The sequence below is a fragment of the Typopeltis vanoorti genome, chromosome 9, assembly GCF_054136105.1.
Source record: "Typopeltis vanoorti isolate ZY-2024b chromosome 9, IOZ_Tvanoo_1.0, whole genome shotgun sequence".
Taxonomy (NCBI): Eukaryota; Metazoa; Arthropoda; class Arachnida; order Uropygi; family Thelyphonidae; genus Typopeltis; species Typopeltis vanoorti.
Genome location: NC_143557.1, coordinates 77551581 through 77566091, shown reverse-complemented (window position 1 = coordinate 77566091; position 14511 = coordinate 77551581). Strand labels below are relative to the sequence as shown.

The 14511-nt window shown below is 37.2% G+C and overlaps 1 protein-coding gene across 1 annotated transcript in view; it reads right to left on the bottom strand.

Annotated features, from left to right (window-relative positions):
- The window catches only part of LOC150103170 (N-acetylglucosamine-1-phosphodiester alpha-N-acetylglucosaminidase-like), a 161246-nt gene that overhangs the window by 55020 nt on the left and 91715 nt on the right, over window positions 1-14511 (bottom strand). Inside the window, exon 6 of the mRNA XM_090397524.1 lies at window positions 10698-10826. Within this exon, the coding sequence (XP_090253650.1) occupies window positions 10698-10826 (129 nt within the window). The remainder of the gene's footprint in view (window positions 1-10697; window positions 10827-14511) is intronic.

Here is a 14511-nt window from a genome sequence, read left to right as displayed (position 1 = left end):
GACAGAAAATGATAATGTTCTATTCCTACATCAAAGCATTAATCAAGTTCTACTGATAAGGACTATCTTGTCTGTGTCCCCTTTTATCCTACAGATGTTCTTCTGGGTCCAGGTCAGGCTCTATGCTGGCCACTGCAATATTCTGCAAATGGAAGGAATTAAGAGTGATACCACAGAATTTCCACAATGCATGTATAATTGTACAGAACACTGCTGGAGAAATTAGTACTCATGATTCCATGCACTATGGACAAGTGGATTCAATCCATAATCCTGTTAAATTGTGAATGAAACTATGTAGTGTAATTTTTTTTCATTCACATTTAACATTGCTTATTATGTATTAATCATGATTTGTATAAAAATTATTTATTATTCCTTAATTAAGGATTACTATTTAAATATTTATTCTAAACTTAACCTACTATTAATTTATTAAACAATAATATGTGTAGAATTTATGATAACTAAAATATATATATAATGTAAGGAAAGGTATTATTATAATTAATTGTATACGTAATGAAAGAGCTGATTAAGTAGCTCAAATATTCTGTTTATTCTTATTTGTGAAAATTTAACGTTATGTAATCACTCATGTAGTAGTAGAGCATTGTATTACATTAGCGAAATGTTTGCATTCATTTGTTGTCATGGAGACGCATGAAATAAACAAGCACGAGTCGAAGAGAGCGTGACCTTCGGACTGAAAGGAGAAGAAAAAATATATGAGATTTTTAATTAGAGAGAAGAGAGGAAGTTTTTGCGGAGCGGGAAGGAAGGTAGGATACAAGCAAAGGAAGTGGAAGAAAATTATAAGTTCTCTAGGGCAGAAATTCATGAGAATAGTGTTTAGAAGTGAGCCAAAACATAGTGAATCATATACTTAGTTGCAAGTGTAGTCAGCTGTGTTGTAAAAGAAAATTAATGCCGTAACCGGATAAATAAAGAACTGGACATTCAATGGAAAATTCTGATTAGTTCCAGTTAGTCTAGGATTACGTCTTAATTCTATGTTGCCCTGAGAAGAATTATATTGAAATTAACTAGTTTGAGAAAAATAAACAAAGAAAGATATCAGTGCCTTATTGATGTGTTTATTAGAGTAGTGAAGCGCGATTAACAGTAGTTCAGTTAAATCATCGGAGAATTTTTATTAATGTGTTCTGCTAATGTAAATAAGTTAATTCATAAGTGTGCTCACAATTAATTGATGTACTGAAGATTGTATTTGGTAAGAGTAGTCATACTTGTTTATTCTAACATTAACATATCTTCGAAGTTCAAAGTCCGAAATAAGATTGCTTGGAATATTGTCTACCTTGATTAGTGCTTGCTGTGAATTTAAACATTAAGTACAGCTGATAGATATGTGGAGACTGATTAAATAAAAAGTTTTGTTTTATTAACTTGAGTTAAGAAGGCTTGTGATTTTGAAGCTGTGAATTGTATGTGAAAGTTTAGAACATTGAATTGCCATGAGTGACTTAGCAAGATGTATTAAGTTGATTGTATTGTTTCATTTTAAAGCAGAATTCTTGTATTTGTTATATATATCATATATTAAATGTCTTATTTTGTTAATCTAATTATTGTGTTTGCCTGAATTCCTTTTTATTGCACCGTTCATAAATATTCGAATCTTGCAGGAACCCTGAGTGGAATTATTATTATTATTATTATTATTACCACGGGCTACTCCAGGAGTCCTTAGACTCATCGAGGGAGGCCCTAAACATCATGTTCACGCAGCTGTTCAACATTCTCAAAGTATCTATCATACCTTGCCTTGAACTCGCTCACTGTCATAGCACCCACAACAGACTCTGGCAGCTTATTCCACTCGTTTACCACTCTAAAAGTAAAGAACCCAGCTCTAACACCCCTGCTAACCACGCTCTTGCCCAGCTTCCATGGGTGTCCCCTAGTTCTCCCACCACCAGTCCTGATCTCAAAAATATCATCTGAATTAATCCTATAGAATCCTTTTAGCAATTTGAATGTCTCAATCATGTCTCCCCTTTTCCGCCTATCAACTAGTTTCTGCAACCCACAAATCTTCAACCTGTTCTCATATGGTTCATTCCATAGACCTGCTATCATCTTAGTCACTCGCCTCTGGATCCTCTCAACCTCCTCCCCATCAAGAAGGAACCGAGGTGACCAAATCTGGGCACAGTAGTCGAGATGAGGTCTTATCAGGGCTCGGTACAGAGGTACAATAACTTGTTTTTCTCTGCTCGTCAAGGTATTTTTCAACAACCAAGTGAGTTGATGAGCTGATTTAGCTACTTTCGCAATGTGCCCCCTAAACTTCATCTCCCTATCCACCAACACTCCCAAGTCCCTGGCCTCATCAATCTCTTGGAGTACAGTTCCACCAATGTGGTATACTGCTGCTAATCTTTTCACTCCGAAATGCATAACCTTACATTTTGTCACATTAAATTGACATCCATTCTCCTTAGTCCAGAACTCCAATCTATCTAAGTCATCTTGCAAGACTTTGACATCTTCTGCATTCACTATCGCCCTACCCAACTTTGCATCATCAGCGAACAAATGAACTGTCCCACTTAGACCCTTCCCTATATTGTTAATGAACAGATTAAACAGCAGTGGTCCAAGAACAGAACCCTGTGGCACACCACTAGTCACAGGCCGTTTTTTGGACTCTACTCCTGAATAAACTACTCTTTGATATCTCTCCATCAACCACCCAGCTATCCATCTCACCAACCCTATATCCATTCCCATATGTTGTAGTTTACGGATTAGAATTCCATGTGGTATCCTGTCAAACGCCTTTGCCAGGTCCAGCAGTATCACTGTAAACCCATTTCCCTTATCCAGTTCAGCCGTCACCTTGTTATAAAACTTGAGCAAGTTACTGAGGCATGATCTACCCTTCACAAAGTCATGCTGTCCTCTGTACAGTATCTCATTTTCATCAATCCACTCCTGTATTTTTCCCTTGACTACTTTCTCCAAGACTTTGACAACGACTCCTGATATGCTGATCGGTCGGTAATTTGCAACCATAGTCTTGGATCCTCCTTTATGCAGTGAAACTATTTTCCCCTCTTTCCACGCCTTCGGGACTAAGCCAGACCTGAGACTCAGATTAAACAACATGGTCAAGGGCACTGATAATTCATTAGCCGCTTCATGCAAGACCCGTGCCGGTATACCATCCAATCCCACAGATGTATTCACATTAAGGTTCTGTAATAGACTATTCACCTCCACTTCATTCATCACAATTCCCATATAAACTAATGGTTCCTTCATTTTTTCAACGTCACCACCTGGATGATATACTTTTGCAAAGTGCGCGCTCAGTAACTCCACTATATCGACTGGTTCAGTGAACTCTTTACCATCGTCATTCCTTAAAATCATTTTGCCATGTACAGTTTTTTCTTGCTTGCAGCATATTGAAAGAACTGTTTGGGATTTTCTTTTGCTTGCATAGCTAGTTTCCTTTCATAATCGGCTTTTGCTGTTTTTACCACACTCGTTACCCTTCTGGCCTGTACTTTATACCGTTCGTGTGCCTGCAGGTCACCCCTTTCTTTAAATTCCCTCCATAGTTGTTTCTTTTTTTTGTAGCTCAAGCTTAATGGTGTTATTCATCCATTTAACCCCTCCTTGTTTCACTATTCGGACCTTAGGTATACAATCAGCCATAACCTCCTGTAAATGCTCTTTGATCACTTCCCATGCTCTATCGACGTCCAGCCCTTGCAGTTGTACATGCCATGGCACTGATCCAAGCAATCTCCTAAGCTTGTCATACTTGCCAGCACGGTAATTCCACATATACCCTGTCTTAATCACAAATTTCACACCTTTAGCCACCTCCCAGGTCAAGACCTTATGATCACTCTCACCAATAGGTGGCAACATGGTCATATTCATTACAGTCAAATTCTCAGATACTATTACCAGGTCAAGCACTCTCACACCCCTAGTATTTTCAATTACATGCTGTTTCAGATAGTTATCCCTTAATAATTGAATAAAATCCATTTCCTTCCTCACATGTGTCCTCTTCTCCTTCCAATCAATGTTACCATAGTTGAAATCCCCCATAATAATTACCCTCCTTCCACTCATTTCATCAATTTGTTTATGCATACCATCTCCACCATCTATTCCATCACCTGGTCTATAGCAGCACCCAACTGTATATTTTATTCTGCCAGTATCAATCTCACACCAAATAGCCTCAAATGAACTCCTTTCACTATCCTGCAATACTTCAATTCTCCTTGGCTGCAGTTCATCAGCTATCATCAATAACACCCCTCCCCCAATTTTATTCTCTCTGTCCCTCCTAAACATACTATAACCTACACATTCTATCCCACTAACTATATCATCTTCCGTCAGCCATGTTTCACTAATGCCAATAACCTGTGGCCAGGAAGAGCCAATCAAGGCCAAAAATTCTTCCTTCTTGTTCCTAATACTCCTGGCATTAGTATACATGAATTGCAGTGTTCCCTTTGTCCCACCCCTATCTTGATGCGTTATTCTAAATATCCCATTCCCATTTTTTGTCCTTATTGCTGGCTCAGGTACATTATATACATTTTTACACTCAACTGTCTCACTGATGTCTGGATATCCACTTCCCCCCTCCTTGGTAGTTCTAGTTTCCCTGGTTCTGCACATCCATTTTCACTTCATTCAGCAACACTTTTTCCAGTCTCCGCACACCATTCAAAGTCCATTCAAATGCAGGCCAAGTCCATTCAAATGCAGGCCATCCATCTTGTATAAGTCCTTTCGCCCATCAAACTCATTCCACACCACACCACACCGTCCGCATAACCTGCGCATAATATCATTTGCGATTATGGCCCTCCTTCTAAACTCCTCTCTGTCATACCGCGGTAACAGACTCACCATTCTAACTCTGTCACTCTTTTCTTTCGCTACCTTTAACAATACTTTCAAGTCCTCTCTCATAAAAAATTTATCACCTTTCAATTCATTCGTACCAGCCACAATTGTTATTTCTTTCACCCTCTGTTTTTGCACTCTAATGCTCTCACTTACATCCTTAAATTTCGCACCCGGTAAGTACGATTTAGTTACACTCCCATTTATTACTCCTCTTAATAACGAGTCACCATACCACACTCTCTCCTTCATTTCGGAAACTCGCCCACGCTGTTTATTTACGTTAGCCGAATCACTCTGGAAAGAGTTTTGCAGGTGCTCTAATTGCCGCTGCGCATCTTGTATCACTGCGTGCAGCCTAGCGATCTCACTTCCTACAAATAATTCCTCATTTTTTTTATCATTCAAACCATTTTCTCTTTCTGTATAATTGCTCTCGCTCTTTCTTAGATCACCGCTCACATTGCCATCTTGTACACCGCAATTCCCTATCGATCCACTATTTTCACTCGCATTCTGGCTTTCTTCAACCATAACTGTCTCACAACCTGACACATACTTCGACTCCTCACTTTGCATACACTTTCTACACATTCTCCCACCACTATCACTTTCAATCCATACTCCAGCCTCATTCGGGAATGCATACATTCCACACACATCACATTGGACTAATTCTCTCACATTATAGTTTTTGAACAATGGCGTTGTATTTTTGGAAGCCATTATCTTACGTCGCATTGGCGCCATTTTCAAATATATGAAACGTATCGTTAAAGACTAAATTAATTTACGGAATTTACACCAAAATCACACAGACACACAACAAGCTACCAAATTTAGACAATATTACGTTATGATTTTTAACATATATTCTAATTTCCATTCAAAATTGTACTTAGCTTTCGGGAGCTCCCTGAAAACACGACCGTTCCCCTGGCCCTCTAGCGGCGAATAGTAAATAATTCGGCCTAAATAAATGAGGAGACTGCTAACTTAATTAAAATTTGATCCTACTATTTTATATAGACTAATCTAAGAATAGGGTGGCGCAGTATAATTATAAATTTCCCTACTTTTGGATCGGTGATCAATTTGCAATTAGTTGTTATATTGATAAGAGTGACTTGAACCAAGATGGCGGATTTAGAACATAACATGAAAATAGAACGTCACGACAATCCTACATCATTACACTTCACTCTCTCTCTCTCTCCAGGCATCTTTCATACCCAAACCTGTCCATCAAACCATAAGAGCAGTTATTCCACAGTCCAGGGTTCTGTGTGACTTGGTCCATGCCAATTCAACATGCATTTGTTATTAACAAAGGTTTGTGGATTTCAGGTCTTCTTTGAAAAATTCACTATCTCTACATGTATATTGTGGCAACAGACAGAAAGCTGCATGTCCGGAGTTGCTAGCTAAAACCACTCTGGAATTGACTGTGGCTGCTTCTTCATGGCTGAGATCAGTTAGTATTTTAAGCCTACCTGAACCTACTTGTGCTTAGCATTACATGTGGATTTGGGGTGCTTATAGTAAATAGACATTTTCTCCAAATGATATTGATGATCATTCCTTCTCTGAAACCTATTAACTCTGTTTTTGTGTAATCACTATTTTGGCATACAAGATCAAAATGACTTCTGAATGAATGTAAGTATCTCTTTTTAGGTTAAACTCTACATGTGGCATAGTTATCTATTTTCATACAACTGGAGAGATGTCATGTGACTTTTTTTTTTTGTAAGAGACTACAAATTATATTTAAGCTGACAATGGCAAATGTCCCCATCCCCCAAGTCATTCCAACTACCCACATACAATGCCCCTTTTGCCAGAAAGAGATCAGAAACTTATTGTCTAAATTAGACACAAAAAAAAAATCTCCTAGTCCTGATGACATTCCTCCAATTGTCCTGAAGGGCTGTGCACCAGAAATGACTCCTATCCTATGCCACCTGTACATACCTCTTACTCCACTGGTATATATATATATATATCCTAAAGCCTGAAAAATGTCCTATCTTCAACCCATTCCTAAGAAGGGTGACAAATCACTGCCATCTAACTACCGCCTATCTCACTCACCTCAATCCTATCTAAAGTGATGGAGAAAGTCATCAATTCTCAACTCCTATGCTACCTCGAAGTCACCCAGCTATTAAGCGACCACCAGTACAGATTCTGTCACTGCTAATCAAAAGGAGATCTACTCTCATATATCACCCATTGGTGAATCTCAAGTGTTAGCACTTGATATCTCCAAAGCTTTTGACTGGGTCAGGCACAAAGGCTTACTAAGTAAACTTCTATCATTTGGACTGTCTCAGGACTTCTGCAGTTGGATTGCCAGCTTACTGTCTGGAAGCATACTGAGTGATGGTAGACGGTTCCCTATCTTCTCACCATCCGACTAATGCTGGAGTCCCACAAGGTTCTGTTTTCTCTCGCCAACCATCTTCCTTCTGAATATCAATAACCTACTTCAGTTGACCTCCAACCCAATACCCAGTTTTGCAGATGACAGTACACTGCACTCCTCCCTTTCATTTGACAAACCTTACTCTGCACAACTCACTTCAACCTACAGAACATCAACAGAACACCACTACCCTCAATTCTGAACTCCAAGCCATCCTTCAATGGGGCTCAGATAACCTAATCAACTTCAATGCTAGTAAAACCCAGTTCTGTCTTATTTCTCACAAAAAAGAACCATTTTCTCCCAATATTATTTTTGATAATACTCAAATTTCCAGACAAGATGAGATTTCTCTTCTTGGAATTACCCTGACCTCAGGCCTCTCCTGGCATAAACACATCACAACCATTGCATCCTCACAGCTTCCAAAAAACTAGGATTTCTCTTTTGCCCAAGACATTACTTCACCTCTAAACAGCTGTTAACCTTATACAAATCACTGTTCTCACATTTGGAGTGGGGCTCCTAAAAGCTCCCTCAAAATGCTTGACTCAATACAGAGGAGAGCAGTTAAGTTGATAAATGACCCATCTCTTACCAACTCACTTTCACATAGACGTTTGGTCTCTGCAATTTGTGTATTGCACAAATATTTCAATGGCAAATGCTCATCTGAAATAGTATCAATAATTCCCCCACTTAGTACTAAGCCCATTGGAACACGTATAGCTAGGCCACTCAACATCCTTTCAAAATACACCTTAAAACCCACAGAACAAGTTTTAAATGCAGATAACATTATCTGCATTTATGCAGATAATGTTATCTCCTTAGAACATTCACAGTGATTTGTGTTCTATACGTTGCCCATCTAGTGAGCACATTTTTATGCATCTGTCAATATATTGGCATACTTTCAAGTTCTTTTTTTTTTGGTAGAATTTTCTTGTAAAACTAATATTTATGAACTTATAAGAGTTATTTAGCTGTATGGGTTAATATGCAGTGCCTGTTATTTTCAACATGCTAAATGACAGTAGGCTCGCACCCCAGGTCATCAGTTAGTACATCATTCTCTGCAAAACGTTCATCTCTTGTGACATTACTTTCTCTGTTCTCGCAGGATTGCAGCAGAGGAGTGCCTTCACATCTCTCACAAGCTGTTGCACCCTAACGCAGCATGGCTGACCTGTTGTTTGGCAGTGAGATATATCTTATCATTATATCTCATTATAACAGTTAATAATCTGATATAATGAGATATAATGATAAGATATATCTCACTGCCAAACAACAGGTCAGCACTGTTTTAAGCACTCTTTGGCAACCCAAAGAGTGCTTAAAATTCTACCAATTTTAAGAAGTTGAAGTTCTAGAGTCGCTGCACATTCCTGTAGTTCCCTAGCATTCTTAGGTGAAGCATGATAAGTCACATAGAGTTTGTCCATGAAATTCTTAAAGCGATTCACTCCTGCCACATTGTTCACTGTGTCACTAACAGACAATTCAAGGCAATGGCTAGCACAATGTCAGAAAATAACACTAGGAAACGTTTTTTGCATTAGCCTCCTTACACCATTACACACACCAAACAACACGGCTGCACCATCACGAGTTACAGACAATAAATACTCCTTTAAGTAATCTTTAGATAATCCTAAACACTCGCGATGACTAATTAAAGAGTTTAGAATTCCTCTAGCAGTTACATCTGATAATTCGATCAAATCTAGGAAAGGACTCACAGGAGCCGAAAGTTCAGTAAGAACTACATGAACAATAACAATCAATGTTGTTGTGTTACTCACAGTTGTCGATTCATCAATAAGTAACAATATTTTGTTCTTGGAGTTCACTATATTGTCTATTAATGTTTTTCTCATTTCATTTGCGATATGGCTCAAAATGTTAAAGTAAGCATTTGCAGAACGAAGAATACATCCCATGTCTAGGCCATTAAGTTCCTGTAAATTTATTTCGTATTCAAAGTTGTTAAATGATTGATTTCTCCTCGCAACTTTGTAAGCAGTTAGAAACACTTTTCCTGTTACGTCTTTATTATGAGACAAAGTATTTAGGAAAACTTTCTCAAATGTTTCGTTTTTTTCTTCATATTTTATTTTTTGGCATGCTTTATGTGCTGCACTCTCCTTATGATCGTAAAATTTTTTTCTTAATGACATTAACTGTTGTTTGCGAGATTCTCCAACTGCCCATCTGCCAATTCTCCATTTGCCCACTCTGCCGAAATTTTCGTTCCCATGTGTTTATCGACGGCAAGACTTCCGACATTACGACACACTTTACAGTCAAACATTTTATTCTTGACGTACAGCCACTCGTTTCTCTCGCAGAAGTCATTTTTCTGCAAACGTGTCCAACATTCAGGCCAATCATTATCAGAATCTGCTTCCTTTTGACCACGTTGATCTTCGGTCTTGGTTTTGTGATCTTCTTCACCAAGTGTATTTTCGGTGCTAGTTTTCTGTTTTACAGGCTCACAAGTAGATTCAACAATTTCTCCTTCTTCAGCCTTCCTTTTTTTTTACTCATTGACATAAAGTAACTACTTATTTTACTCATTTTTGAACAACGTCTGCACTGATTTAACTTAGATTAATTCAAAACTCACGTGAACACCTGCCTGTTGCAGAGTGAATATAGAATTGATCAACTGATATTGGAAGCAATCGAAAGTGAACACAACTTCCTGTTTCCAGTTGCGTACCAACCTATGAAACAGGAAAGCAGGGTATCAACTTATGAGTAATCAAAACTGATTACTCATAAGTAATCAGTTTTGATTGCTTATTCAATTCGTGAACACAATACCATCTACCGGAATATTTATAATACATTTTGCTGTAAATAAATCGCAAATTTTTAAAAACTTAAGAAAAAAGGTGCCGGTACTGTGTACCGTTGAGTACCGCCAGAAAAAAAGCACTGGTTCCATTACATACAGTTGGTTCCATAGGTAGCCAATTATATATCTATCAATATCTCAGGGAGTGTGGTTAAAGGCAGAATTTAGGAATGGGTGAATAGTAATATGATGCTCTTGGGAGGTCTTGCCCTAGTAATTTATTCACCTTCTATAATCAAACGTCAGCTGAGTTGGATAAAGGAAACAACAACATCATGATACTACTCAACTCTGCAAAGGCATTTGACAAAATACCATATGGAACCTCTATGAACCCATACGAAGCATGGATAGGAATAATATATTTGTTTAAAGTAACCGAAAAGATTGCTTCAAGAAAACAAGAGCAGAAATCAGTTACTAAATAAACAGCAACATGTAGCATACGGCTGTTTAAGCTACTAAATAAAAAGCACATGTTTTAATACTCACCACAAATCTGAAGGATAGTTAGCAACCGATCCATTTACAACAAAAGTTGCAGAACCACCTCCATCTAAATTAATAGCATTTACAACACCCAATTCTTTCATAAAATTTGTCATTTCCCACAAGGAAGCTCTAAAGTGAAAAAAAAAGAAATATATTTTACATGCAAAATTTGAAAATTATGGAAATTGTAATTCAAATTATATTTATCAATGCAAATAAGAAACACATGAATATATAATACTAAAATCTTAAATGATTGTTCTTACTATACTTATTTGTCCTTTTGTAGCTGTTATGACTCTCAAACATGTATCAATCAATACTTTGAAACAAACATAAGCACTCATTTAAACTACTTTTTCATGATATCGCAAGCTGTGATGCAAGAGTGTAGCAAAAGCTCAGTCTGTTCGAGCTCTCACTTATGCTCAGTCTTTTTTGAATTTCTCATTACTTTAAGGTATTATGTAAAAGCATGGAGATATAAAACAAGAGCAATCTGCTTACAGCAGTGACACAACAATATCACATACAGCAAGGACTGCATACTTTCATTGCTTTGATAGTGAAAAAAAGGAACCAATATAATAATAAAAAGTAGGCTTCTCATTACCAATACACATCATGTAAAGTTAATTTGATTCAATGACTTCTGGGAAATTCCATTGTAAATCTAAAATATCTGGATTTACTATGAAATTTTTAATAAATCTAGATACTTCAAGAAAACAAGAGTAGAAACTCAGTTACTAAACCATCAGCATCATGCAGCCTAATGCTGATTATCTTCAAGTGTTGATGTCATAATACCCACACCTCACTCTTTAGATTTTTAAGCACCTATTCCACCATCATTGTAAGATATTTTTTCCCATAATGAAAAATGTCAGCAATGTATGGGAATCTTTGAAAAAATGCTTAAATGAGGCAGTATCTGAATGTATCCCTAGTGGTTTAAGAATAAATAAGTTTCGGGTGAAATGGATGTGCAACCTTATTAAGCAAGAGATCTACAAGAAGAAGATGTGGAAAGAATATCATGAGACTAAGAGTGAGAGAAGTTATGAAATATATAAAGCTCAGGCCAGAAAAGTAACAGTATTGTGCAGAAAGCTAAATCGGAGTATGAAAAGAAATTGGCCATGCAAGCTAAAGGCAATCCAAAAGAATTTTATCATTATGCCACAAGCAAAAGAAAGAATGAATGTGAAAGAATAACTTATTGAATGCAGATGTTACTCTAGTGTCGGAAACTAATGAGATGGTTCAGTTAATGACAGTTATTTCTTTGCTAGATATATCAAACAGGTGTATGTAATATGGTGCACAGTGCTACTGCTGCACTGGATGCAGAGTTAGAGGTTCATGAAAATAAAATGAAGAGCTGTTGCATAACCTGGATAAGAATTTATCAATAGGGACAGATGGAATATCAGCCTGTTTGCTAAAGAAATGTTCAGCTGAATTGGCTAACCCATTCACATGTTTGTATAACTTGAGTCTCAGCTCAGGAATGGAAAGAATGTATGATAGTTCCATTGTACAAGGGTGGTGCAAAAACTGATGTGTCTAACTACCGACCTATCTGTATCTCTGGTGTGGTAGTGAAGATTTTAGAGAAGTGGATAAGAACTCACATACAGAAATGCTATACTCTGCAAAAAGCAGCATGGGTTTACTAAAGGAAGGTCAAGTTTTAGCAATTTGCTCATATTTTATAACAATGTTACAGCTGAATTGGATAAAGGGAATGGATACACTACGATAATGTTGAATTTTCTTAGGCATTTGATAGGATAGCACATGAAGGGTTGTTGCATAAATTGGAGAATATGGGATTGGAATATAAACTCTTGACTTGGAGCAGAGGATGGTTGACAGACAGATATCAGAACGTGGTATACAGTGGGTGTGAATCTGCCAGATTTAAGATGGCCAGTGGTGTACCTCGGGGTTTAGTCCTTAGGCCATTATTGTTCAATTTATACATCAATGACATCAGGCAGGGTCTAACATCAGATGTGCAATTGTTTGCAGATGATGCAAAGATAGGCAGGGCAATCAGGATGCTACTGATATTCAGCACTTACAAAATGATTTTAATAGGCTGGAAAACGAAAATGGCTATCAGTTTAATGTTAGTAAATGTAAAGTTATGCATTTTAGTGTGATTAGAGTTCCAGCAGCATATTATATTAGCAGGGTTATGCTTCAAGAAATGGAGGAGATAGGGATCCTTATGCATTGATGGATAGGAATTTACAGTTCAGAGGTCACATAGCAAAAGTAACAAATACAACTCGGAGAATAATTGCGATGCTGAAGCGAACCTCGACATCTAAGGATAAGGAAGTCATTTTGTCTCTTTATAAGGCTTTGATAAGATCACACCCAGATTATGGTGTGCAGATTTGGTCACCCAGGTTCCAAAGGGATAAAGAAGCTGTGGAAAGGGTGCAAAGAAGAGTTACAAAGATTATATTTGGATTAAGGATTTAGATTTAGATTATGAGGACAGATTGAGAGTATGTGGATTATGGATTCCAGTTAACAGGAGAAAGAGGCATGATAGAAGTCTATAAACCTTTGAATGGGTGTTATAGGATATTGTCTGATGAAATTTTTCGTTATATGGAAGATTGTCGAGGGAACATGGGGGCATCCATGGAAGTTTGTTCACAGTCAAGAAAGGGGATAATAGTTAGGTTTTTCTCCTAGATTGCAGTGAGTGAATGGATTAGTTTGCCTTTAGGGATCATGAGTGCATCTAGTGTATATGAATTTAAGGGAAGGTACGACAGATGGTTTGGGCGATTTATAGCCTCCCTCAATGAGTCCTTGACTCTCTGGAGGTCTTAGATAATAATAATATTAAAGAAGAGATGGAATTTATTACAAAAAATACAACTTTTAGTGACTACAAAATTTTCAGTCAAGTTTCTTAACCATTCTAAATGCTATATCAGAAAGAAAATAAAAATAGAATAAAATTAAAAATAATAGTGAGCACATGTAAGAATATACAATGTGTAAAAATATGTTATATGGAAAAGAAGGACCCAATCAGTAAAGCCAATTCCAACAATTCATACATTAATAACTCTCAAGATTTCTGGGAATAATTTGTTGCCAACTGGCTTTTTGATCAGCTTACATGTAATTATTAAATATCCTTCTGGCTGATACATTAGAATTATAATGGAATGATTTTCTTATCCTCCATCTATTCATTGGACACAGATGCCGTATGGTCACTCAGATGCTCAGTGATGAACCACACCAGTCGGTCCTGCTATGTGCTTTTCTGGAGGCATCAATTCTGAAGATCAGTCACTCCAGACACATCCACCCATCTCAATGACAATCATAACTTTCCTCTTTTTCCAGGAACTTTACCTTCTATTTACTGTTTCAAGAAGTCCTCCTTCCATCCTTTCAATGTGTCCAAAGTATGGAATTCTTAATTTCTTTTACTGGAGGGAAAAAGAAAAAAAACCCTAATAGACATCTTAGATTTGAACTTAACTTATGGGCAATAAATAAAGTTGCTGAGTCTATTAATTTTCCACTTTGTAAGCCTGAAGAATTTTTAGTCACTTTACATGTTACTTTACAGTTTAGAGCTTAATGATGGCTATACAATCAGATGCCTTTGAGAAAGGAAGATTTTGTCTTTTCTACAACTTGGTCCATATACAAATTAACCAGATTATCACAGAGTGCAAAGAGCTCAGTGAAGTCATTTCGGGCACTAATGCAATTAACATAATCTGAATTTTTAGGAACCAGTGTTCTAGTATTTCAAGAATTTACT